At 45.7% G+C, this 27,523-nt stretch overlaps 1 protein-coding gene across 1 annotated transcript in view; it reads left to right on the top strand.

Annotated features, from left to right (window-relative positions):
• NCOR1 (nuclear receptor corepressor 1) overlaps nt 1-27,523 on the top strand; it is a 163,875-nt gene that overhangs the window by 125,150 nt on the left and 11,202 nt on the right. The window contains exons 27-40 of the mRNA XM_024127921.3: nt 8,311-8,479; nt 9,454-9,594; nt 11,527-11,610; nt 12,101-12,357; nt 12,632-12,992; nt 14,684-14,911; nt 17,313-17,522; nt 17,954-18,103; nt 18,445-18,552; nt 20,755-20,920; nt 21,325-21,815; nt 24,224-24,352; nt 24,714-24,871; nt 25,034-25,257. Coding sequence (XP_023983689.1) covers nt 8,311-8,479; nt 9,454-9,594; nt 11,527-11,610; nt 12,101-12,357; nt 12,632-12,992; nt 14,684-14,911; nt 17,313-17,522; nt 17,954-18,103; nt 18,445-18,552; nt 20,755-20,920; nt 21,325-21,815; nt 24,224-24,352; nt 24,714-24,871; nt 25,034-25,257 — 2,876 coding nt within the window. The remainder of the gene's footprint in view (nt 1-8,310; nt 8,480-9,453; nt 9,595-11,526; nt 11,611-12,100; nt 12,358-12,631; nt 12,993-14,683; nt 14,912-17,312; nt 17,523-17,953; nt 18,104-18,444; nt 18,553-20,754; nt 20,921-21,324; nt 21,816-24,223; nt 24,353-24,713; nt 24,872-25,033; nt 25,258-27,523) is intronic.

Below are 27,523 nucleotides of genomic sequence, written 5' to 3'. Positions count from 1 at the left end.
TATCATCTGTACTGTGGTTCATTTGAAAAGGTCGATAATTTGCAACTTGGCAGAAGAAACAAGTTCTAACTGATGTATAACTCTCACTGTCTTCCTGGCAAAGCTTTTACCGTGTGTTCAGCTTAAACAGAAATTGAGAGGAAAATCATTATAAATTGTTTGCTTGCTTTGCCCCTTCTGAAAAGGAAGGTCTGTAGTCTCAGGAAATATGGATGGTGTTGACAAAAGCACCAGAAGTCAAGTATCTTCTTCTAATTTTAGGCTGAGGTGCCAGTTTTGATTAATAAAAGGTCTTTCTTTTCCTCAGCTACATGTTAATTTTAGTTTGAAATGTAAAACAGTCCTTAGCCTCTTTATTAATGTAGATCTGGAAAAGGAAAATTCTATTTTGGGAATTCCTTGTAAACAGAATCCCGTGCTTTCGTGCGTGTGCCCGTCACGAGCTTTCTGTTCTGTCCCTCTTCCTTGACTTTTGTTTCTGTTCCCTAGGACGGTGGTTGTTAAAGTTTGTTCCGCAGAGCAGCAGCATGAGTGTCACCTGGGAAGTTGCTAGACATGTTCAATCCCTGCCCTAGATTTCCTGAGGTCTCACCCATGGGGGCCGGGTCCCAGCAGTCTGTGTTCTCCGGCCCTCCAGGGATTCTGCCGAGCGCGCATTCGAGAGCCAGCCTAGGACTCGGCTGACCGAGCGTAGTGTGCCCCAGAGCAGCAGCATCACCTGGGAACTTGTTAGAATAACGCAGAGACTCTCTCTCTCTCTCTCTCTCTCTCTCTCTCTCTCTCTCTCTCTCTCGATGTGGTCTGATTGTAAAGCCTCAGTCAGGTTGCCTGACGTTCACCACCAGTGACCGCGCCCACATCGGGCTGGGGGCCATTTCTGCCCCTCCTAGGCTCTCTTCCTCCACTGCCTCAAGCACTCTCTGTTGTTGTCGGTTAGTTCTGCGTTTTCCAGAACTCGATATAAATGGAGTCTTACAGTGTGTGCTCTTCTTTAACTTAGCATTAATGATTTCAGGGATTCGTCCAGGTGTTTTTTTTGTTTTGTTTTTTTTTTTTTGGCAGCATTGGGTCTTCATTGCAGCACGCGGGCTTTCTCTAGTTGCGGTGAGCAGGGGCTACTCTTCGTCGTGGTGCACGGGCTTCCCATTGTGGTGCCTTCTCTTGTGGAGCACGGGCTCTAGGCGTGCGGCTTCAGTTGTTGTGGCACGTGGGCTCAGTAGTTGTGGCTCGCGGGCTCTAGAACGCAGGCTCAGTAGTTGTGGCGCATGGGCTTAGTTGCTCCGCCGCGTGTGGGATCTTCCCAGACCAGGGCTCCAGCCCGTGTCCCCTGCATTGGCAGGCGGATTCTTAACCACTGGGCCACCAGGGAAGTCCCCGTCCAGGCTTTTGTGTGATCAGTAGTTTCTTCCTTTTTATTGCTGAATAATACTTCATTGGATGAACATACCAATTTGTTTATCCATTTTCTTGTTGATGGAAACCTGAGCTGTTTCTGCTTTTTGGCTGCTGTAAATAAAGCTGATACGAACATTCTTAACTGGGCTCTTTGAGGACGTGTGGTTTCATTTCTCTTGTATAGGCCCTGAGAGCAGAATGTCTGGGTAGATGTATGTTTTACTTCATAGTTTTCCGGAGTGGCTCTACAGTGCCACTGCCACCAGCACAGTCTGAGTTCCACTTGCTGTTGTCATTCTTTTTTATTTTAGTCATACTAGTAGGTATGTAGTATTCCACTGTGGTTTTATTCTGCATTTTGCTGATAACAAATGATGTTGAGCACCTTTGATACACTTACTGGCCATTTGTACATCTGATTGTGAAGGGACTGTCTCATTATTCGTTTTTATTGGACCTTTTAGTCATTAGGTTGCGGAAGTCCTTTATACATCACAGATGAAATTTCTGTTTTTTATATACATATGTATTTTTTTTTCTCTATTTGTGGCTTGTGTGTTTCGATGTGTAGAAGTTTTAAATTTTGATGGAAGTCCATATATATATTTTTCCCTCTTATGACTAGTTCTTTTTCTCTAAAAAATCATTGCCTGTTTCACCCTTGTGGAGATTTTCTCCCAGGTTTTCTTCTGAAAGCTTTATAGTTTTGGCTTTTATATTTAGGTCCATGTGAAACTGATTTCTGTGTACAGTGTGAGGCGAGGATGGGCCTCAACCATCCATGTGGATCTGCATTCCCGTAACGTTGGTTGAAAAGTCTTTCCTCCCTCCCATTTGCATGTTTGGGTCTGTTTCTGGACTCTGTTCTGTCCCATTGACCTACTTGCCCATCCTTTCATCAGCACCAGTCTTGGTTACTGTGGTTTTTATAGTAAGTCTTAAGATCATGTCGTGTAAGTCCTGCATTGCTCTTATTTCTCAAGATTGTTTTAGCTCTTCTGTGTTTCTTGTATTTCCATATAAGTTACATAATCAGTTTGTCAGTTCCTGCAAAAAATTCTGCTGGGATTTTGGTTGGTATTGCATTAAATCTGTAGATTAATTCTTAAGAAAATTGAGTCTTCTAATCCATGCACATGTTCGTCTTTCCATTTGTTTAGGTCTTTGATTTCTCTCAGCAGTAGTTTGTAATTTTCACTATAGAGGTTTTGTACATGTTTTGTTAGCTTTACTGTCGGTTAATTTGATTATTTATAATTTATGTTTTTATAAGTGATATTTTAAAAATATTCCTTTTCTGGTTCTTTCTGGTATATGAAAAAAGTTGATTTTTATATCTTGACCTTATCTCCTGTTACATTTACTTACTGTTTCTGATAGGGTTTTTTGGTTTTATTTTTGGGTTTTTTTTGGGGGGGGGGTAGATTTCTTAGGACTTTCTCTGTATGTGTGTCGTCTACAAATAAAGACAGTTTTACTTTTTCCTTTCCAATCTTTATGCCTTTCCTTTTCCTTGTTTTATTAAACTGGTTAGGGTAGAACTTTTAGAACAGTGTTTAATAGAAGTGGTGAAGAGATTATACTTTGCTTGCTGCCCATCTTAGGAGGGAGGCATTCGCTATTTCACTCGTAGGTACGTTAACTACAGACTTTTCATAGGTGCCCTTCATCAGATTGATGATGTTTCTGTATGTTCTTAGTTTGCTGAGAGTTTTTCTTTTTCTCCAATTCTTATACTTTTCAACTTCAGAATTTCTATGTGGTTCTGTTTTATGATTTCTTTCTCTTTGTTGATATTCTCTATATGATGAGACATCATTTTCATACTTTCCTTTAATTCTTCATACATGGTTCCCTATAGTTCATTGAACTTATTTATAATAGCTTACTTAAAGTCTTTTCCTAACAAGTCTAAAGCCCAGGGACAGTTTTTTTTTTTTTGTGGTACGCGGGCCTCTCACTGTCGTGGCCTCTCCCGTTGCGGAGCACAGGCTCCGGACGCGCAGGCTCAGCGGCCACGGCTCACGGGCCCAGCCGCTCCGCGGCATGTGGGATCTTCCCGGACCGGGGCACGAACCCGCGTCCCCTGCATCGGCAGGCGGACTCTCAACCACTGCACCACCAGGGAAGCCCCCAGGGACAGTTTTTATTCACTGCTTTTTTTTTTTTTTTTTTTTACCCTCCTGTGTATGGATCATGCGTTCTTGTTTCTTTGCGTGTCTTGTAATTTTTGGTTGAAACACATAACATGATGTGGAACTCTGGAAATCAGATTCTCCTTTCTCCCTAGGATTTGTTGTTGCTGCTGCTGCTGTGTACTTTTGTTGTTGTTTATTTGAACTAATTCAGTAAAGTCTGTATTCTTGTGTCATGTGTGGCCACTGAAGTCTCTATTTGCTTAATTAGCAGTCAGCTAGTGATTAGACAGAGAGTTCAGTGCCCAGAAAAAGTAAGTTTCCCAGTCTTTACTGAGGGGCTCTGTGTGTGTATGTTGGGATATACCTTCAACGTTCAGCCAGGCAGCCAACAATTCTGCCTTAGTCTTCACTTCCTGCTTTCTGAGAGCCTTGAGGTCAGCCAGCGGTGAGAACTCATGGCCTTCTTATGTCTTCCCTGGCAGGTACACAGCCTTGCACATGCACTTGGCCTTCTAGGTTCCTCGGAAGATGTTGGAGCTTTTCAAATCCCTTGTGAATATCTCTTTCCTTAGCTTTTCCTCTGAAGGTTTTTGTTTAGCCTGTTTTCTCGCCCTAGGTGTTCTCTCCTGCCTCAGCCCGTGGAGAGGTTAATCCATTGACTCTGATAGTTTTTGACAAGCCTGAACTTTCTTCCCCTCCACAGTCAGGCCAGAAAAGACAGCTTTGCAAATGGGTCTCTCAGAGCACCGTCAGACCAGTCTGAGCATGACAGTTACCTGGGAATGATAACCCCATTCTTTCCCTTGTGCTGTCTGCTGGACTGCTGGTTTTCGCCATGATCGAGGGCTGTGGGTTCTCAAGGCTGAGACAGAGCTGGTGGGGGTTGGGGGATGGGGGGCGTGGGAGGGGCAGCCGAGCGAGTCCAAGTGTCACAGAGCTCATGGTTCTTACCTGGGTTCTGCCATTTTTCTTGAATAAATGCTCCCAGATTTCTACAAGCCTTTGGTTAAAGTGCTGGAAAAGAGTTCTTAAAGGGCTGATTCTTAAAATTTTTGCTAGTTTTCTGGTTGCCTTTATGGAGGAGGGTTTTTGGAAGTCCTTATTACTCCACCATTTCCATTGGTGCTTCTATCCCATAGCATTTTTACGAGGGATAATGTTAATAATAGTAGCTTACATTTTGCGTGTATGGTTAAGTGCTTTTATTTATGTAATTTGTTAGTAATGCATATTACCTTCATAAAATTTATGGTAATTTTGGAAGACATATCTTGCTCCCTTTAAAAACTTTTAAAATATAACCAATCTGTGTCAGGGATTTTCTTGCTTTACAAATACCTGTTCTTAATTTTGGTGGGGGGTGAGTGGTAAGTTTTATAAACAGAAACGTGTACCTTAAATATATAGTTGACCTTGTGAAAAGACAGTGTTATTCTAGTCCTTTAACATTATTTTTAGGGAACACCCGGCACTTACTTGCCTTCTCCTAATCAGGCCTCCTATGCTCCCGAGGCAGCGAAGCCCTCGGCGGGCTCCATCTCCCTGGGACTGCCGCGGCAGCAGGAGGCCGCCAAGCCAGGTCAGTGAGGAGGACGTGGCCGTCTCTGCCTTTGTAGCGTCACAGTCAGGGATTCAGCACTTGAGCTCACTTTCTCTTGCTTTGGTCCGTAGCTACTGTGCCCTACATCAAGCAAGAAGAGTTTTCTCCCCGAAGCCAAAACTCACAACCTGAGGGTTTATTGGTCAGAGCCCAACATGAAGGAGTGGTCAGAGGTAAAATATGCTGTTTGGCAGAAATACTAAACTCTGGTCCCCAATAAATATATTAAAGGAAGTCAGTCATTAATGTGTTTTAATGATGCTGGGCTCTTAAATTAGAGCCTTTAAATTCCAAATGTAAGTTTTCTTTCTGTATAAAAATGACTTGAAATTTCGTATTTCTACAGTTCTTTTTAATAATTGCAAAATTATTTTAAAAGTACATTTCAATAAAACAAAAACTATTCTTTTTGTGCTGCTGTTTCCTCTCTTCGAAGTAGGGGCTGATTTTGTTTGCTTGGTTTTTTGGGGTTTTTTTGCAGGTGCAGGGGTGTGATTTGCTAATGATTTTGTTTTTATTCAGGTACCACAGGAGCCATTCAAGAAGGAAGTATAACTCGGGGAACTCCCTCCAGCAAACTTTCTGTGGAGAGCATCCCATCCCTCCGGGGCTCTATCACCCAGGTTAGTTTCGCTCATTCATGAGAAAACCAGAAGTGATGTCTCGAGCGTGTTGGCTGTTCTAGCAGTAGTTTTGTGACTATGTTGTTCGTTGTTCTGGGTTATGGAACGGGGTCTCAGTGATGATAAACCTCAGGTCTATAAACAGTCTGCAGAGAGACAGTAATGTGATCATTTCGACCACAAGCCATATCATCTGTACTGTGGTTCATTTGAAAAGGTCGATAATTTGCAACTTGGCAGAAGAAACAAGTTCTAACTGATGTATAACTCTCACTGTCTTCCTGGCAAAGCTTTTACCGTGTGTTCAGCTTAAACAGAAATTGAGAGGAAAATCATTATAAATTGTTTGCTTGCTTTGCCCCTTCTGAAAAGGAAGGTCTGTAGTCTCAGGAAATATGGATGGTGTTGACAAAAGCACCAGAAGTCAAGTATCTTCTTCTAATTTTAGGCTGAGGTGCCAGTTTTGATTAATAAAAGGTCTTTCTTTTCCTCAGCTACATGTTAATTTTAGTTTGAAATGTAAAACAGTCCTTAGCCTCTTTATTAATGTAGATCTGGAAAAGGAAAATTCTATTTTGGGAATTCCTTGTAAACAGAATCCCGTGCTTTCGTGCGTGTGCCCGTCACGAGCTTTCTGTTCTGTCCCTCTTCCTTGACTTTTGTTTCTGTTCCCTAGGACGGTGGTTGTTAAAGTTTGTTCCGCAGAGCAGCAGCATGAGTGTCACCTGGGAAGTTGCTAGACATGTTCAGTCCCTGCCCTAGATTTCCTGAGGTCTCACCCATGGGGGCCGGGTCCCAGCAGTCTGTGTTCTCCGGCCCTCCAGGGATTCTGCCGAGCGCGCATTCGAGAGCCAGCCTAGGACTCGGCTGACCGAGCGTAGTGTGCCCCAGAGCAGCAGCATCACCTGGGAACTTGTTAGAATAACGCAGAGATTCCAGTCCCTGCTCCAGACCTGTGGGATCAGAATCTCTTTTTTTTTTTTTTTTTTAAATAATAATAAATAAATTTATTTATTTATTTATTTATTTATTTTTGGCTGCGTTGGGTCTTCGTTGCTGCACACGGGCTTTCTCTAGTTGCAGCGAGTGGGGGCTACTCTCCATTGTGGTGCGCGGGCTGCTCACTGCGGTGGCTTCTCTTGTTGCGGAGCACGGGCTCTAGGTGTGCAGGCTTCAGTCGTTGTGGCACGCAGGCTTCAGTAGTTGTGGCTCGCGGGCTCTAGAGCGCAGGCTCAGTAGTTGTGGCACATGGGCTTAGTTGCTCTGCGGCATGTGGGATCTTCCCGGACCGGGGCTCGAACCCGTGTCCCCTGCCTTGGCAGGCGGATTCTTAACCACTGCGCCGCCAGGGAAGTCCCAGCATCTCCATTTTAACAAGAGTCCGGTGATTTCTTTCTGAGACATGGTTATAGAGCATGTGGTGTGTAGTGATCTGGAAAGTTACACGCTAACTTCTCAGATCTCTGCTTTCACATTTGACCAAAGTTATCCAGTCTCCTGATGTTAGTTTTCAGAATAAGCAAGCACTTTAATATAAATAGAAGAAAAATAAATGGCCTAGGCATCTTATTTTTCCTTCTTCATTTTCGCTCCAGTATCCAAACTGGATGCAGAATGAACTGGATCCAGTGAGGCTGGGCTTTTTTTTGCCTGTCGATTTTCAAATCTGTCTGTCCGTGTGACATGAGCGCTTCCAAAGAGGGTGTGAGGGTTTCTGGGTGTTCGCCACCGAGCTCACCTCTCAGCTGCACGAGCGGATGCGTGGACCCCGTCACTGTCCTGCAGGGACACATGGGTTCAGAGTGGCCTCAGTGGAGTTTTGGGAACACTGAGTTTTGGAGTGTGTGTGGGCTGGGGCCGGGCCCCCCACTCTCCCATGCAACCCAGGCAGCTCACTTTGCAAAGTGTTCTACACTTCAGGTTCCATGAGTGCTTCCCTTGAAGGAAGGGTAACAAGAACCGTGGCCATAGGCGACCCAGAAGAGGACTAGTGATGGTGAAAACGCTGATGATGTAACCTAGGCTGAGTCACATCACAGCACGGGGGCATCTGAGTTTTCTGTCCCCTCTTATTGATGACCAAAGGTCTAACCCAGCAGACAGTTTAGTAACTGAAAGCTCTTTTTCCCTCTTATCATAATATGAGAGAAGGTTGTGGCACTTTAATTTAAAACTTAATTTGTTGACTTATTTTTCTTAGAAATTTTGAAAAAGCTTTATTACATCTGCATGGTTTTAGGCCTTAAGACACATTTTGTTTCTGAGAGTTAAGTACCTTCGTAGAGGTTTGACTTTGAGGTGGGGAAGAAAGCTCATCAACTCATATACCTGTTAGCATTTTAAGAAGTTTTGTATGGCAGGGTTCAAGGACCAAGGTACAGTGTTTCTTTACGTTTATAAAACGTGTGTCTGATTTCCCGTCATGTGCTGGCCTTTCTTATTTGAGGACATGGCTTGCTCTGACTCTCGGTGTGGCAGGTTACATTTTCTGAGCGTCTGTGTTTCCTGTAAACTCGAGTGACACTTGTGGTGCCTGTGTTTGAATTGATGACAGGGGACCCCGGCTCTGTCCCAGGCTGGCATACCAACTGAGGCTTTGGTAAAGGGACCCATTTCTAGACTGTCCATTGAAGAGGGCAGTCCTGAGAAAGGCCGAGAGGAAGCTGCATCCAAAGGCCATGTTATTTATGAAGGCAAAAGTGGACACATCTTATCTTACGATAGTAAGTATTGCATCTCCACACTGAAGCCAGTGTTGTAATGTGTGACTAAGGACGTGGTTCTGGTTCCCTACACGCTTGCTTTGGAAAAGTTAGGTTTCCTTCCCTGAGCCCAAGTTTCCTCTCTGTAATGTAAAAAAGGGTTACTACTAGTACTTCTCGTGAAACTTTTGTGAAAAATTAACTGAAACAGTCGATGAAAAGTGATTAAGAGTGCAGAGCCCATAGTAAGTGTCCCCTGAGTGATAGCTAACATCGCCAGCTGTGGTCATTTGATTTAGCCTAGGAAAAGAATCTTTAATCACTTTTAGTTTAAAGGGGTACCTATTTTATGTGTTAAGAATTAAGGAGTAGATAATAGTCTGATAATCCTAGAAAGAGTATTGAATTTAAATGCTGCTTAAATATAACTATTTTAATGTCTGTATGTATGTAAGCATTTATCTTTAGGTGTATCCTTAAGTTTCAGTTTTAAATTGCATGCTGTTCTGAGTAGTGAGATGAAATCTCACGCTATCCCACCCAGGGTGTGAATCTCCCCTTTGCCCACTGTGTCCACACTGGCTCAATCAACAGTGACTTTCGTGAACTGCAGTGCTGTGTTCAGTGACCCTTACCTGAGCTTCCAGATGTCAGGATCCCCTTCCAGCATTCTCATAGCCCACTGTCCATAGTACCGCTTACTGTGTGTAACCACCTGGTAATTTATCTGTATCCGCCACTACTGCTAAGTTTCACGAGGGAAGGGACTTAATTTGTTAACCTTATCTGCAAGCTTGGTTTATGCCTGACACTCAATAAGTATATTTGAGTGAATGAAAACATTTTTATAAACGGCATCTGCACAGATGTATATAGTAGATTAAGACCAGTTTTTATGTATATATTTTTGTGAGATTATGAAATTATGATAACTTATTTACCATACAGTAGGCCTTGGGCTCTGTCCAAGCAATTCTTGTGTCTATGTCCTGCAGATATTAAGAATGCCCGAGAAGGGACGAGGAGCCCGAGAACAGCTCATGAAATCAGTCTCAAAAGAAGCTATGAATCAGTGGAAGGAGCTCTAAAGCAAGGGTTGTCCATGAGGGAGTCTCCTGTGTCAGCACCGCTGGAGGGTGAGGTGTTGTTTCCAGAACGCTGTTTAGATACATTGAATTTCGTATAGTAAATTTCCATTGTTGAGTTAGGTTGTATTCAGTCTCTGTCGTTTCAACCTGAAATTTATATTTATATCAATATATAAATGAAACTCATATAAATATATTAATATATTACTAATGCATGTAATATGAAATATACAGTTAATATATTAACATGAAATTTATATTAATTAATGTTTAAACTTATGTACACATCTACATATAAATCAAGTGGTACGTGACAGTGGAGGGAAGTAAAAATTAAACATAATTGGTCATAACGTAGGTAACTGTTAGAATGCTCATATAATTTGTAGATTATTCCTGTTTGAGTTAAGTGAGTTTAAAAATGTGAAATTCATCATGAGAACTTCGTTTTTTGTTGGTTTTTTTTGTGTGTGTGGTACGCGGGTCTCTCACCGTTGTGGCCTCTCCCGTTGCGGAGCACAGGCTCCGGACGCGCAGGCTCAGCGGCAGTGGCTCACGGGCCCAGCCGCTCCGCGGCATGTGGGACGCGCAGGCCCAGCGGCAGTGGCTCACGGGCCCAGCCGCTCCGCGGCATGTGGGATCCTCCCGGACCGGGGCACGAACCCATATCCCCTGCATCGGCAGGCGGACGCGCAACCACTGCGCCACCAGGGAAGCCCGAGAACTTTGTTTTTATTGTGAGGCAGATAGAGTGGTATAATGGACAGAGCAAAGACATGTATTTGAATCCTAACTTCACTCTTCCCTGGTGAATTTCTCTGTCTGTTTCTAGCTCTGTAAATTAAGGGATTGTACCTACCGTTGGGTGAGGATTAGAGACAGGTGTGCGGTCTTGTGCTGAGCATGTGATGTGCATTCATCAAATGATAGCTATGGTTTTGTTTTGTTAATGGCTCACTTTCCTTAAATCTTAACCTGCCTCAATTATTTTATTTTTATTTTTTTAATGCCATGAGCCTTCCTATAATTTTTTTTCTTTAAACCCCACATTTATTTATTTTTATTTTTGGCTGTGTTGGGTCTTTGTTTCTGTGCAAGGGCTTTCTCTAGTTGTGGCAAGCGGGGGCCAGTCTTCATCGCGGTGCGCGGGCCTCTCACTGTCTCAGCCTCTCTTGTTGCGGAGCACAGACTCCAGACACGCAGGCTCAGTAGTTGTGGCTCACGGGCCTAGTTGCTCCGCGGCATGTGGGATCTGCCCAGACCAGGGCTCGAACCCGTGTCCCCTGCATTAGCAGGCAGATTCTCAACCACTGTGCCACCAGGGAAGCCCAATTATTTTATTTTAATCTAGATAAAATACTAAAAACAGGGTAAGGACTCCTCAATCTTGAAGGCCTGTGAAATTTTCTAAGAGCTGGATTTTCTCTGTAGTAAAAAACAAACAAACAAACAAAAAAACACTTTCCTTTTCTTTCCTTGATTCAGATTTGTTGGCAATGTAACATGAAACTTCTTAGGAGGTTATTTACATCTCTTTCATTTTGATTTGCATGTTTCATTTACTATATTTTACCTTTTTTTAAGGTATCCATCTTTCATGTTTTCCCCTTCTCACAGGTATATTTCAGAGCTAAACATTGATTTCCAATCCCCCTATATTTTCTCTCACCTCGATCAAAAAGCACTGGGTGTTTAGATTTAGCTTTGAAAGTGTTGTTCTTTACTTTTTGACTTATAATAGATGTCTTCTGTGGCCATTTTCTATTTGGGAAAATGTTTAAAAAGAAACGGGTGATGTCATGTTGGGTACTTCCAACTTTTGTTATTTTTTCCATGATATTCTTCTGAATAGTTTGCAAATCTAAAATGGTACCCCTTTCTCCATGGAGCTTTTATCAACAGTACACCCTCTAAGAACAGTGTGCGTGAACTGACATCCGTGTTGTGTCTAACTCCGGAATTGCCTCCTTGTTTTGAAAGGGCTCATCTGCCGAGCATTACCCAGGGGTAGCCCTCACTCTGACCTCAAAGAAAGGACTGTGCTGTCTGGTTCCATAATGCAGGGTAAACATTTTGCTCATTTACTTTTATTCATTACTGCCTCACTGGCAAAGTAGTTTGAAATTAATGTGCAGTGTGTGATATCTGAAAAAGATATGTTTTTCAAGATATCTTCCCTTTTGAAATATTAGATATTTAAATCCTGATTATAACTCTTCTTCTCTGAGTTACATAGTGTATTGGAAGGTGATAGTTGCCTACTCTTTGAATATAGAGACACCTTCATTATGTAAGAACAGTTCTGTGATTGTGATGAGTGATGTATTAAATCTTGAACAACACTGCCCCCCAAAAAAAAAGAATGGCCGATGAGTATTTATTTAAGGATCTTTTGTAAACCAAAAATTGATTAGAAACTGCAAGATGGCAAGGCATTCATTTTTTTATATTGCGGTAAATTCTGTGCAACAAAATTTACCATTTTAACAGTTTTTAAGTGTATAATTAAATGGCATTAATTTAATAAGCATGTTTCTTGAATCCTTTTTTGAAGGCACACCAAGAGCGACAACTGAAAGTTTTGAAGATGGCCTTAAGTACCCCAAACAGATTAAAAGGGAGAGTCCGCCCATACGAGCGTTTGAAGGTGCCATTACCAAAGGAAAACCTTACGATGGCATCACCACCATCAAAGAGATGGGGCGCTCCATCCATGAGATCCCACGGCAAGATGTTTTAACTCAGGAAAGCCAGAAAACCCCAGAAGTGGTGCAGAGCACGAGGCCCATGGTCGAGGGCTCCATCTCCCAGGTAGCCATTCCTCTTCAGACTGCAGTGCGACCTAATGATTATCAGTAGTTCTTATAAGCATTATAAGTGTCAGGTCTCTTGGAAGGAAACATGAAGGTTTGTGTCTGCTTTACCCTTTTGTTGTTCTGGTGGGAGAGTGTGCAGCTCCAGCTCAGTGGACCTGTGATGGAGACCCACACAGACAGCAGCCGTCGTTGCTGCGAGCCCGACGTGGCCTGCGGTGGAGAAGCGGCTGAGCTGTGGCTGCTTGTGACGCCTGTCTCTTTCCCTGTAGGGCACACCCGTCAAGTCTGACAGCAGTTCAGGCCAATCCGCCATCAAGCACAACGTCAAGTCCTTGGTCGCGGGGCCTAGCAGACTGCCCCGTGGGCTGCCTCCACTGGAAATTAGGCCAGAGAGCATAAAAGCGGTCGAACGGGGGAAATACGAGGACGTGAAAGCAGGCGAGCCTGTGCGTTCCCGGCACACGTCGGTGGTAAGCTCTGGCCCCTCGGTTCTCAGGTCAACGCTTCACGAAGCTCCCAAAGCACAGCTGAGCCCGGGGATTTACGAGGACACCAGCGCACGGCGGACGCCGGGGAGTTACGCCAGCACTGCGTCCAGAGGCTCGCCCATGATGAGCAGAGCTCCCGACGGTGTGTTCCTCTCGTGTCCTTGTCTGATCGTTTGTGTTGTGCTGTCCACCTCCGCCAGCAGCACACATCCCAGTGTGGCTCCAGGTGGTCGAAAGCGCTGTCAGTTGTGCTTGATGCTAGGGCTCTGGAAGGCTGGCTGCCAGATTAAAATAGGCATAATTGTAGGTAAAATGCCTAATGTTTTAACTAAATGCAGAGTATGATGGAGTCCAGAAATGCTCAAGTAAGTAATGCTTAGAGTAGATTTTCAGCTAACCCGTGAGGTTTTCTGGTAGTCAGTCTGGACTGCTGGCTCCTGGGTGCCGCCTGCTGTGGGGTTGAACATTTAAGCTGTGGAGCCAGGCTGCTTAGGGTTGAATCAGGGTTCTCCTTGCTGTACTAACTTGGACCCGTTCCTCGGGTTTTCTGTGCCTTAGTTTCCTCATCTGTGAATTGGTGGTGTAATACTAAGGCTTATTACCTCATTGGATTGTTCTGAAGATAAAATGAGGTGATAGGTTTAAAGGACTTGGAAAGAATAGTGCCTCGTGTGTAGGAAGGACTCAGTTACTGTGCACTATTGTTACAGTTGGTACTGCTTTTAGCGCCACGACCCCACATCTCCTTGGGGTTTATGCTGCTGGCAGGTAGATCAGCGAGCGGAGAGGCATGGTTTTTACCAGGTCGTCCCTGAAGCAATCCAAGGCCCTTAAACATGCTTTCACTTAGCATTTTTGACTGGACTGCGGTACTCATTTATCGCTGGGCTTATGTGCAGGGCCCTGGGCTGCACTCTGCGAGGCTGTGGGCGTGAAGGATGTGGGCGGTGGGAGGGGCGGCATGGAGGGAGGAGGAGAGGAGAGTGCCTGTCCGGGGGCGTGGAGCGAACCCAAACCTTGTTGGCTCTAGTTACGAAAGAGGAGAAGTGCCCTCCAGAGGGAAAGGCTCTGCAAGTTAGAGCAAGTTGGGGTGTGAGGGGATGTACTAAACCAGCTTGATTTCTTGGTTTTCACAGGCAGGTTTGTGTGATCATAGCAAAGTTGATATTATCAAAATCTGAAGGATTAGGTGGTGCTGACGGTTGCACAACATCGTGTGTGTATTACTGTCACTGAAGTGTACCCTTTGTGATGGCTAGAATTGTCAATTTTATGTTCCGTGTGTTTTACCACAATCATTAAAACGATAGAGGGTGGTGGCTGGTAGCACTGATGGGACGATCAAGCCTCTCTGGATACCGTCATGTAGAAAAGGAGCAGCTGGGGCAGGGAGGAGACCGATGCGGGTAAGAAAGTCTCTGTGGACGCACAGAGCGAGGAAACACAGTGTAGCCTAGCAGGGGCTGGCAACGCAGGCAGAGAGTAAGCTGAGGTTTGGTGCACGCAGGATCCAGAGAAATCAGAATATCAGGTTGCGGAGACAACGAAACAGTGTATAGTGGGGTTTAAAGAGGAGTGTTGAACGTTGTTTTCAGTCTTAACATTAGGCGGTAAACCCGGGCTGTGATCCAAAAGGGGGAAGTCTCCAAATCACAGAGGTGCCTGCCAGTTCTTCACATTTGCATGTTCTGTAAGATTACTGTTACATGTTTAGTGGGAAGAGAAGATCAAAGTACTGTACAAATATGGTCTGTATTTGAGTGGTTGAGAAATAAACATTAACAAGTTTGCTTAAGAATTTGTGGTGTTGGCCCCCTTTTTTTTTTCTTGCAGTTACGATTTCTTCTAGCAAGTCTACCAGTCATGAAAGGAAATCGACACTGACCCCTACCCAGAGAGAAAGCATCACGGCAAAGTCTCCAGTTCCTGGGGTAGACCCTGCAGTGAGCCACAGCCCTTTTGAACCGCACCACAGGGCCGGTGCCCCAGGGGAGGTTTACCGGAGCCACCTGCCCACACATCTGGACCCAGCCATGCCGTTTCACCGGGCTCTGGATCCTGGTAAGCACCGTGTGTAGTAATAACTGAAAGCAAAGAAATAACATACCTATGTGCCTTTCTAGACTTTCTGTTTATTAAGGTACAGTCCGCAGACAGTTGCATGTGTCATTAGTGTATATAGTTCAGTGAATTTCCACAGACTATACACCCCATGTAACCAGCTCTCAGATCAAGACACAAAATATTACCAGCACCCCTTAAAGAACTAAAAATACTAGGTGTGTGGAAAGCTCTCTTGTCTGATGGCATTTGGTTAAGCTGATTGGAAAAGTGGGTTAATGTGAAGAACTGTTTTTAAATGACACATGCATACGTTATATGTTTCAATTTACAACAGAGACATGCATTCACCAGTGTTCTGATCTCAGGTCAGGGGCTACTGATTAAACCTCACCACTGTCTTCCTTGTGTAAATGCTACACCTCCAGGTTTTTTTTGTTTTTTCTTTCGTTTTTAATTTTTATTTATTTATTTATTTATTTTTGGCTGTGTTGGGTCTCCGTTTCTGTGCGAGGGCTTTCTCTAGTTGCGGCGAGCGGGGGCCACTCTTTATCGCGGTGCGCGGGCCTCTCACTGTTACGGCCTCTCTTGTTGCGGAGCACAAGCTCTAGACACGCAGGCTCAGGTAGTTGTGGCTCACGGGCCTAGTTGCTCCGCGGCATGGTGGGATCTTCCCAGACCAGGGCTCGAACTCGTGTCCCCTGCATTGGCAGGCAGACTCTCAACCCTGTGCCACCAGGGAAGCCCCAGGTTTGGTATTTTAAGTGAAGTTAGAATTTAAAGACACTTCAAAGCAATCTAAATACAGAATCCTTCTAGATTTTTTTCCAGTCTTTTAAAATTATCTAGTCCATACCTAATTCAGCTTCTATATTGAGTCTTTTCAAAGCAGTCAACTTAGTTTCTGGAGAAACCACTTTTTTTGTTCTTCTCTCATAGATTTACAGATTTTTTTCATTAAGTTGCACAATTACAGTAGCAAGTAGCAGTAGCTGGAAGGAACTTTTGAACAGACACCACTGACTTTGAGTAAACATGGCTTTGGTCAGTATAGAAGCCTGTAGGTTTTCTAGAGAGCAGCCTGCCCTGGGCATGGTGATGCTGGGGGCCCCGGGCAGTGGACTCTGCAGAGGGAAAGGTGTCCCATCAGCAGGTTGGTGCGGAGTCTTTGCTGGGCTGTCGTGATGTCAGTACCATCACGTTGTCGCTTGAGAACGTTCAGTTTCAGAGGAGCCCACACCTGGTTCTTCAGGGCCCGTCTCCAGAACCGAGGCAGAAGTTCCCACTCACACAGTCAGCTGACAGATTCAGCTGGGAGTTCTAGAGGAAGGGGACGCAGACACTCCCGAAAGCTTGTCGTTTGTTCTTCTAGGGAAAAAATATATATGTGTGTGTATATATGATAGTTCTTCAAGCTCTCAGACAGAAGCAAGTGTTGCTCCTTTCATTTAGTGTTTATCATAGTCCTTTATTTCATAGCAGTTTCACTTGCTTGCCATTGTTGAGCCATTGTTGAGCTTGAGCTGGATGACCAGTGTTTTGAGGGTGGAGGCATTGTCTTCTTTTATTTCTTCCAGCTTTATTGGGGTAGAGTTGGCATACAGCACTAAGTTCCTTGTGTGCTCTGCTCATTACCACGCCTCCGGCTTCCTAGCATCTGTGTCACGCCCTAACCTAGGGTCAGACAGCCTCGGGCCAGATCCTGCTGCTGCCTGTTTGTGCACATGATGTGTTAGGAGAACACAGCCACACCTGTCTGTCTACATTTTGTCCGGCTGCTCTCGCACTGTAATGGCAGAGCTGAGTTGGTACGACGGAATGGTCCACAGAGCCTCAAATGCTGACCACCTGGCCCTTTGCTGGCTAATCTCTGCTTTAAATAGACACACTAATTAAATGCTTGTAGACTAATCATTCTTACCCCCAGAAAAGTAAAGATACTCTCTGTTACAAAGTTTTCACACATACTTCCATTTAGTTGTATTAGATGATCGGTACTATAAAAAATAATTTTATTTTCAAACACAGCTTTTGGAGACTTCAGGTGAAAAATCTTAAAAAGTTCCACATCAAAGATTGAAAATGAAACTACTGGAGAATTTTTTTTAGCTACTGTTCTAGTGGTAAAAAGGTTAATACTCTTGTTTTGTCTAGTCTGTCTTCCCCCTTTCCATTACGTCTGATATTAGAATATTTATAGTCACGTGGCTGATATGTCAAGGTCTAAAAGGAATCCACCAAAATCCTGTGTTCCCCCGACCCCCAGCCCCATGACAGCTAGAAGTTGATTGTGCACATAGCTCAACAGATGGTTTTTTTCCTTATTTTTTCTGTGGGTGATGTTTGGCAAATGAGTTCTACCCAGACTAAACTAAATGCCTGTCTCTCTTCTCTCCCTCAGCAGCTGCTGCTTACCTGTTCCAGAGACAGCTGTCACCGACTCCAGGTTACCCCAGTCAGTATCAGCTCTATGCGATGGAGAACACGCGGCAGACGATCCTCAACGACTACATCACCTCACAGCAGATGCAAGTGGGCCTGCGCCCGGACGTGGCCAGAGGGCTGTCCCCCCGGGAGCAGCAGCTGGGTCTTCCGTACCCAGCAACCAGGGGTGTGTGTGCCTTTGCAGAGTCGAGCATGTGCGCCCAGGGTCTCCTAGGCACTCTGATAAATGCTTGGTGGGTGGATGATGGAAAGAAAGAAAAGGCCGTTCCTTCTCTCCATAGCCATTAACCCAGGAAGGCAAACAAAGTGATCCATCGAGATGGGCTGTTTTGGCAACACTGAGATATTGAAACCAGACTAGTGTGCTTGGGGTTTGAAGCCATGGTCTCACCAGTCTCCCTCCCTCTTTCCTCTGTCTACATCTTTGGGTGCTGGTGTGGGGTGCAGTACTTCATATTCTTCTCTAGATGGAGATGGTCTTACTGTATGCAAATTATCATTGGGTTTTAGAGATAAACAAAATTAAAAAGCCAGGTATAGTTCTGTATCTTTAGAATAACAAATAAAACATAATTTTGTTGTATTTCTTTTGAACAGGAATCATTGACCTGACCAATATGCCCCCAGCAATTTTAGTGCCTCATCCAGGGGGAACAAGCACTCCCCCCATGGACAGAATCACTTACATTCCTGGAACACAGGTCACCTTCCCTCCCCGGCCGTACAACTCTGCGTCCATGTCCCCAGGTGGGTCTGCGCTCACCCCTTGCTGGTGTGAGCAGCGTGCTCATGTGCTGGCAGCAGAGCCCTTGGAGGTGTTTGGGGTCCTTTTCCTGCATTTGGTCTGCATTTTCCATTTAATATTAGTTATCGTTCCTCTGCGCCGTCTGTCCCTAGATACTCGGGAGAGTTCTTGGGAGCTTGTGTTATGCTCCGAAGTCACCCGAGATTCTTAATAAAACACACTTCGTACAGCTCAGCTTTGGAAATTTCTGAAAATCTCTCAGTCACTTGAGAATGTAAAACTTGTTTGACGCACCTGTGCGTTGACGTGTTGTCCTCAAGTTGCAGGTTTGTGTGTTTTCCAGGACACTCAACACACCTCGCTGCTGCGGCAAACGCTGAAAGAGAGCGGGAGCGGGAGAAGGAGCGGGAGCGCCTCGCCGCCGCCTCCTCGGACCTCTACCTGCGGCCAGGTGGGCGGGGGGCCCGTGCTCGTGCAGCAGGGGCGCCGGCGCGACCTGGCAACCAAGAATTATCAGGCAGAAGGCGGTGATGGCACTTAAGTGGAGGTGCTGGGCGGGCTGGAGTGGTGCAGAGGACGTGGAGTGTCCACGATGACGGTGTCATGTGCATTCGGCCCTAGCAGTTGGGCCTGCAGAGACTGGGCACAGGGCTCACTGAAGCCGAAAGTCGCCCGGACGAAGGCTCACAGGAGACCAGTGAAGACGGGTGTGTTGTGGAGCTGGCGGTGAAGGAAGAGTGGACAGCATGGTTAGAAGGCTGTGTGACGGTGTGAATTACGGTCCAGTGCAGGAGGCAGGTGGCGTGATCAGAGGGGCCTTTGCATGGGAACAGCTTGTGATGGGTTAGAACCCGGGAGGTGGGTGTGGGCTGGTGCCAGGAGGACAGTGAGACCATGTGTGTCGTCCCTGTGTCTCCTGAGATAGGTTGACACTGGGAATGGCCAGGAAGGAGGTGCTTGGATGAATGTTGTTAAGGTGAATCGAAAGGACTTCACAATAACTGGATAATGGGGGGTGAGGAAGAGGTGAGAAACAAGATTGGTCTGCACTTCAGATAGAGCAGGATTAGTGAAAGCAAAGTGATAGTGATTGTTTTGGCCGTAGCTAATCTGACGTGTCTTTGGAAGATGTGTTCTTATCCATGGCATAGTTGTCATTTTATATTCTGTGAAATCAAACCATTGATCATGTCCATGTTGTCAGATACTCAGATCAGTACTTAGGAGAACAGACAGAGCACGGAGATGGTGACTGAGAATGGAGAGTCTGGCTTGAACAAGATATCAGGGGGGCAGGTGTGCACGGAGGAGCAGGTCTGTCCCGAGATGTTTCTGGGAGGGCTGCTGGAGGTGGAGGCAGAGGGGGCCAGAGGCCCGCCTGAGAGGTTGGTGCAGAACCAGAGGGTGTCACATTCCCGTGGCCACAGCCGACAGACCCCCTGGATTGAGGAGGGCCCAAGGCCAGCGGTCACCTCTGACTTCCCTCATACCATTCCTGGGGATCCACCTCAAACAAGTCAGTGGTTGCAAAGCCTCAGTATGTTTAGATGTGACCTGTTGTCTGTATAGAATTCAAAGAATCACTAAGTGTCCGACCATAGGAGATGCTTTAATGAATCATGAGGTAGCACCATAATATTGATTATATGTTGATTGTATAGAAACCACGGGAATTGATTTAATTAAAGAAAGCCAAGTAGAACTCATACATAATTTTTTTAGGAACTGTATCTTAAAATTGCTTGTGATCCCACTGATGAATAACATGCATATTTAAGTCAGTAAAGTACCATTTTTCTCCATCAGACATTTGAAAGGTCGATAAATATCCTGTGTTGAGGTGTGTGAAGAAACACTGATTCTTACACATTGTCAATGGCATTGTAAATAGGGATAGCTTCTTCAGAGATGTAAAAACGGAAATAGTAACCCCATTTCTAGGAATGTGCCCTGCAGGGCACTCAGTACCCGTGTGAGGTCAGAAGGGAGAAAATTGCTCAGAAGGCTGTGCTAGGCGCCTGCTCCGAAGTGAAGACAGGGGTGTTTGCTAGAGCTGCTGGCTCAAGTGGGAAAGTCAGGGTGAGGCCGAGAACCCCAGGAGGTGGGGGAGAGGGTGAAGAGGGGGAACCTGAGACCCTGTGAGTGAAGGAGCTTTGCTGTGGAAGAGCCTCGGCCAAGTGGAGGGAGCCGCAGAGCTGCGGGTGGGTGGGCAGTCTCAGGCCCTGCTGCAGCGGATGTGCATTATTTGCATTATGAGACTTAGATAGTTGTTACAAACTTGATTTTGGAAATGAGAAACACGCCAGAGTTTGAGGAAAAATCTGAGAAACGAACTTACCTGATTTGTATTAGTGCTTCATTATTGGTGTTATTTTTATTTCTCTTTGGATTCAAGATAGAAACTTGTCACCAAAATGGAAATGACAGTAAATGGTAGCTGATGATTGTGTTTCAAGTTACTGGTGTGGTTTTATTGCATCTTTATTGGAAAACCCTTGTAGAATTTACTTCTAGAAAGGCCAGAAAGCAGGGTAGCAAGTTTCTTCCCTGTTTTCCTTTCTCCTATGTAGGAATATTAGGAAGGCAACAATCCCCCAGTGATGCCGTCCAGCCTCTTCCTTATGGCTTGTTTCTTTGTCCCTTTGCCCTGCAGGCTCAGAGCAGCCCGGCCGGCCCAGCAGCCACGGCTACGTTCGCTCACCGTCTCCTTCAGTCAGAGCTCAGGAGACCCTGCTGCAGCAGAGACCCAGCGTTTTCCAGGGAACCAACGGAACCAGCGTGATCACACCTCTGGACCCGAGCGCACAGCTACGGATCATGTAGGTCTCTGTGTACATTTGGACCAAAACTCCCCGTCTTCTGCACACACGCCTTTAAATCTGTGACTGCAGTAGTTTAAGGAGAGTGACGTTTCCTCCTACTGTGTTTCTTGCAGTCTGTCCGTCTCCCCACGCCTGCCCCACCACACACACACACACACACACACACACACACCCACACACCCACACACCCACCCAGCTGTGGCCTCACAGGCACGTGATCAGGCTTGTCAGAGGGGCGTCTGCCTGGGGCCTGACGGACCAGTTCCTAGTTCTTGTCCCCCAGCACACACCCCCCCCCCCCCACACACACACACCCCTCTCCCTCCTTCCCCCACCCCCCTGCCCCCCCCCCACCGGGAGAGTCTCCCCTTCACAGACTTCTGGTTTGGTTTTATTTTCAGGCCGCTGCCCGCTGGGGGCCCTTCCATCAGCCAGGGCCTGCCGGCCTCCCGTTACAATACTGCTGCGGACGCCCTGGCTGCTCTTGTGGACGCTGCAGCGTCTGCTCCCCAGATGGACGTGTCCAAAACAAAAGAGAGTAAGCACGAAGCTGCCAGGTTAGAAGAAAATTTGAGGAGCAGGTCAGCAGCAGTTAGTGAGCAGCAGCTAGAGCAGAAAAGCCTGGAGGCGGAGAAGAGAGCCGGTCAGTGTCTGTACACTTCTTCAGCCCTGCCGAGTGGCAAGCCCCAGCCTCATTCTGCAGTAGTTTACTCTGAGGCTGGGAAAGAGAAAGGGCCTCCTCCAAAATCCAGATATGAGGAAGAGCTAAGGACCCGAGGGAAGACTACCATTACCGCAGCTAACTTCATAGACGTGATCATCACCCGGCAAATTGCCTCGGACAAGGATGCAAGGGAACGTGGCTCCCAGAGTTCAGACTCTTCCGGTAGCTGTATGTATCTCAACCCGACCTCGCACTGTGGTACTGAGTACGGAATTACTTGATTCTTTAGGGAAAGCAGAACCATACGGTGTAAAGAAATTCTAATCTTGGTAGTAAATGTAATGGAAAGGTTTTGTGGGTTAGGGGTGCAAAGTGTCTCTTCTGCTGTTACGACTCTTTAAATATCAGAGTGTCTTAAGTGTACCTGTCAAGGTGTTTTCCATGAGAAGCCATGCCCTTTGTGGAGATAAGGTTGGAAGGGAGATAGAGGCGGAGCTCGCTGACATCTTCAGGCTCTGGAAGGTGATGGATGTGTCATCAAGCGCGGCGCTACCAAGGCCTCACTCCTCAAGAAACGTTTCCTAGGATGTGGTTCAGTATTTACGCCGATACCCCGAAGCCTCTAGTATTCTTTTTCTAAGATACAGATTTTTTAAAAAGCGAGACCACCTTGTTGGTAATTATTATTATTGGTAATTGGCATTTCTTGCAAGTTGGATTTTGACCAAGTCTGGTTAGTCACTTTGATATCTACCCTGTTAAGTGTAAAAATTCACAAATCTACAGTAAAATGCTAGAAAAGTTACTTTAAATTTATTTTTAACTACAGCCTAAATTCTATATAGAATTCCTGAAGGAACAGGCCGGTATTTAAACGAGTATCTATTAATACTGAAGTACTTTAACCATACGTAGTAATCTCTCATTTCCAGTCATGAACTGAGTAGAGTCGGAGACAACGACCTGTGGGGCCCCATGCACCAGCATGCAACGCATCATTCTGTTTAGTTTAGTGAGTTCCGCGCCTAGTCGTAACCTATTTGGGTAAATACCCCATTGCTGAGGTTTTTGGAGACAAGTGGGGGCAGCTTGGTAGCCTGTTGTGTAAATGAAAGACATCCTTTAGCCTGGACTATGGCAATCAGCCCGATAGGTATTACCCGTGCAGAGAGTGTGGAAGATCCCTAGTTCTAGGCCCAGGCCTTTCAGAGGGAGGTCGCCAGCACACATCTGGTGACCCAACCTGGGGCCTGTCGAGCGCTCGCTAACCACCCGACAACGCTTCTTTTCAGTTTGCGTCACAGAGTGTCTGAGAGCAGAGAGGCTGGCTGCTTTTCTGAGTGTGTATATCTTTTCATCACTGAGTCAGTTCCTTGCGTGAAGCCCACAGGCTCTTCACAGTTACCAGCGTGCCCTCCAGTTTTTCCTCTCCAGAGCCTCCCCGCCCCCTCTTCAGGCATCAAGAACAGTGTGCTCCCAGAGTAGTGCCAGGCCTCCCGTGACTGTGCGTTGGATGTGGGGAGCAGATGAGGAGGATGCTGGCACATGAACAGTGATGAATACCCACTGCAAAGTAGTATCAGTTACTTTGAATATAGTGACTTATTTTAGTTCTCCAAAGATAATTTCCACCCCAGTTACCAGGTTTCTGTCCTGAGTGTACTAGACCCAGGTTACTGCAGCTTCCGTGGCCTGGTGGGGGGCAGGAGAGGGCTGTTGAGATGAGGTTGGAGGAGTGGGTGGTGGTCTAGTAGCAGAGTTCATTCCCACCTTCTGCCTGTGTCCAGGACCCATCATCGCCTGACCACGCTTGCTGATCTGGCCAGGGTCATACACCCTTTGGGCCTCTGTCCGTTTCCTCAGGTGCTTCAGTGCACCCAAAGGTGCACACAGCACTCGCGAGTCAGAAGGTTCCTGAGCAGGAGGTCACAGCCCCCCGACACCCCCGTTCTCGGCTCTCAGGCCATGGCAGGACTGAGAAAAGTACCTGGACCCCTAACTGCATAGACCCTCAGTTTCCTTGGGAACCACATCGTAGAAGGGCCTTTCCCTGGCATGTGCATCCTCCCTTTCTGTTAACACAACGGAGTGACTTTGCTTCCCTGCAGACATTCCCTACCATTTGTTTATCTTCACAGTGTAACGTGGTGCTAAAAAATGGGAGTAATTTGAGAAAATCATTATGTGATGTTACTTAATCTACAGCTTTAAAGTCGTCCTGGTAAAGAAGAGCTGACTGTCCCACAGAATGGAAACGACTGGAAACAGTGGACTGTTGACATCTACTCTCTCGTTGGTTTAATCCCTTCTGATGAGTTTCCTGGTGATTTTCTTTTCCAGCCCCCAGGAGAACGTCAAGCTCTGTTTCTGTTCTGCCTCACCTAAAGGTCTTAGAGCCCACAGACTTTCAGGAAACTCCGTACCCTGCCAGGATTAGGAGTCCGAGGAAGCGCCTACTGACCTTTGACACCATGCATTGACCTCGTTGTTTTTTTGTTTGTTTTCCATTGACCTGAGGTGTCACTGAACATTTCTCAGAGTAAAAACCGAAAATTTGCAAATAGGTTTGAAGAGCTTCGACTTCCAAGACTTTTCATAGGATTAGTTTTAAAATAGATTCTTTTCTTTTCTTCAAGTATCTTCTCACCGGTATGAAACACCTGGCGATGCCATTGAGGTGATAAGCCCTGCCAGCTCCCCCGCGCCGCCCCCCGAGAGGCTGCAGGCCTACCAGCCGGAGGTCGTGAAGGCGAGCCAGGCAGAAAGTGGGTCTTTGCGTGTTTTCACACTTCCTTCTCCTTGCCTGTCCAGAGCACGTTAAGAAATAGCTCGTTTTGTTTGAGAGTAATCTTGTATGAGTCTAGAAACATGTAAAACTTTTAAAACTGCTCTAATGGAAAACCGTTTTTAAGCCATTATTGATGACTTTTTTGTGTATGTTTTAATGATAATAGTTGATACTAGTTTTGTTTGCTAGTCTTCTGATTTCTCTCAGTGAATAAATATTTTTTTTTCAAAATTAAGATATGAATTCCCTTCCATGTGTTTCTCTGCGTTATGTTTAATCTTTGCTCGTGAGTGAAAGGCGGGCCTCCCTGGAGTAAGACATCTGTCTGTCCCCGTTAGACGAAGCCTGCAGGCAGTACGAAGGACCGCTGCACCACTATCGGCCGCAGCCGGAGTCGCCCTCCCCGCAGCCGCCACCGCCCCCGTCTTCACAGGCCGAGGGGGTGGGGCAGGTGCCCAGGACACACCGACTCATCACACTTGCTGATCACATCTGTGTAAGTTTCTCACTCTTCTTACTAGTTTGTTTGTTTGTTCTTAAGAAAGATCATGTAGGAGGCACATTTCACGTAGAATCACAAAAAAGTTGTCTAGGTTTTTCACGCTACACTTTTTTGAAAGTACTCAGTGGCTCTAATTCCTTCTTCTCTCATGCACAGCAAATTATCACGCAAGATTTTGCTAGAAATCAAGTTCCCTCACAGCCTCCCCAGCAGCCTCCCACTTCTACATTCCAAAATTCACCGTCTGCTTTGGTGTCTACACCCGTGAGGACTAAAACATCAAACCGCTACAGCCCAGAATCCCAGTCTCAGTCTCTTCACCATCAAAGACCAGGTGCAAGGGTCTCTCCAGAAAATCTTGTGGACAAATCCAGGGGAAGGTATGCTCTTTATTTTAAGCCATATGTAAATTTCCCAACAGTAAAACAGTTTGTATCTCCAAGTTAGGAGATTCATTTCTTATACCTAAAGTTACTTTACCTTCATTCCCTGGAAAGTGTAAATGAGGGTTTTTCCTCTGTATATTATTCTTGGAATGTCTACTGGGCAGTTTGGTCCTATACCTTTTTGTTATGTATTCACAAGTTGATTGCTCTACTCTGGGGGTTTGCAAAGACAGGAAGTATGTGTGGTTTGGTGGTAATGTCGGGACACTTGGCCTGGTTCTTCAGAATCCTAAGAACGTTCAGATGTTTAGGAAGCTGACATTAAATAAAGTGAGGCCTCTAAGAGAGGCACCACGAGAGGAAACACGTTTATACGCAGGGCTACTTGGTAAAGAGCATGTCTTCTCCCCCAGTGCTCTGCATTTGGAAGTTTAAAAAATGGACGCAGGGCTGTTCGTTCAAGGTAGTAGACTAAGTGTTGGGGCATGTGAGTTGATGTAGAGCAGCATGAACGTTCATGAAGTTCATAAAAATACTGAGAACAAGACTGGGGTGTCAGCAGGTCAAAGATTCTGCAGAGATCTGGAAGGCACACAGCGGGGTAGATGACCCAGAGCAGCGGAAGCCACAATTCAGTTTGCAGCAGAGGTGGTTCTCCAGTCTGCCTTCTGACCGCCCCCCCACCCTCTCCAAGTTAGCAGAGAACGTAGGTAGGAAGAATAACTTATTTAAGAAGCTGAATGTGCTCATTTGGGAAAAAACAGCAACTTTATTGTGGGGCTTTTTGAACACACAGAAGTAGAGAGGACAGTGTAAGATGCCACCGTGCATCCATCACCCACCTTCACGATCGTCAGCACAGGACCAGTTTGTTTCATTTTATCCCCACTTGCCCTACCCTCAGACCGGCTTGTTTTGAAACAAATCTCAAATGACATAATCATTTCAAGAAGCTGGATGATCTTAAGGATAAGATGAAAACCCATTCTCTTTTAACAAAAACAAAGAAAAGAAGAGAACTTGTTATCAAAGAAGAACAGAAAGCCATAGCAGAGTCATTCATGGTATATTCTTGATACGAAGTACTACGTAGATTTTGAACAGCTGATGGCATTTTTGAAAAGAAAACCCTTTTGACTTTTTCACTTGTAATTTCTGCATCACTACACCTGTACATTTGAATGAGGACCGTTACATTTCTTTCATTGGTTTTAGTCGGATTACCTGGTTTTACAGTTTAAAATGTTTCCAAAGTCCATAGTGTTTGTAAAACACCATTAACTGATTTTTCAGTCTATGAGCAAAACACAGAGGAGTTTTTCTAGAGTTTCAGAACAGAATGTAAATGCTGTAAATCACATAAAAATGGCTGAGTATGCTGCATGTACAGTTAAAGTAGACAAACGACAGATTAAAATAAAATGGGCAACAACATAGAGAAGGTAGTCAAGCTCTTCATCTTTCATGGAAGGAAACTCATAGATACTGTTTCAAGTTCTGATATCTCAAGAAAGGTATAAGATTGATTATTTAGATGATATAGAGGTGACCACCAAAAAACTAAAGAAAAATGGTCAAAAATAGCCACCTCTAAGAATTGGATGGGGTGAGATTGGGGAAAGAAATGACGAATAATACATATATATAATTATACTTATCTATAATAGTAATAAAAGCAGATATTAAAGGTCACAGATGGCTTTTAATATGTACAGTCACTAGGGCTTCCCCGGTGGCACAGTGGTTGACAGTCCGCCTCCCGATGCAGGGGACACGGGTTCGTGCCCCGGTCTGGGAAGATCCCACATGGCGCAGAGCGGCTGGGCCCGTGAGCCATGGCCGCTGAGCCTGCGTGTCCAGAGCCTGTGCTCCACAATGGGAGAGGCCACAACGGTGAGAGGCCCGTGTACCGCAAAAAAAAAAAAAAAAAAAAAAAAGTACAGTCACTAAACCAAAAACTTTTTTGGGCCCAAACAGTGTTCATCTCACACCATCCTTACAACATGGTGTCCAGAGGAAGAACATTAAATTGCAGGTGTCAGGGTGGCGCTCAAGTCCTTTGTCTTTTAAGTTAATGGGGAAGTAACCTGGTAGGTCCTGGCTCGAAATCAGCAACAAGACCCTGGAGGGCCCAGTGGAGTAGCTGGCCAGGGGCACGAGGGGTCCGGTGCTGGGCAGTGACCTCCCCACAGAGCCCGGGCTGCGGCCCGTCCCCGGCACCGTCTGTCATGCGACTCCATGTGCCTGGACGAAGCAACAG

This window comes from Physeter macrocephalus, chromosome 14, assembly GCF_002837175.3.
Source record: "Physeter macrocephalus isolate SW-GA chromosome 14, ASM283717v5, whole genome shotgun sequence".
Lineage (NCBI taxonomy): Eukaryota > Metazoa > Chordata > Mammalia > Artiodactyla > Physeteridae > Physeter > Physeter macrocephalus.
This window is presented reverse-complemented; position numbering and strand designations above follow the sequence as displayed.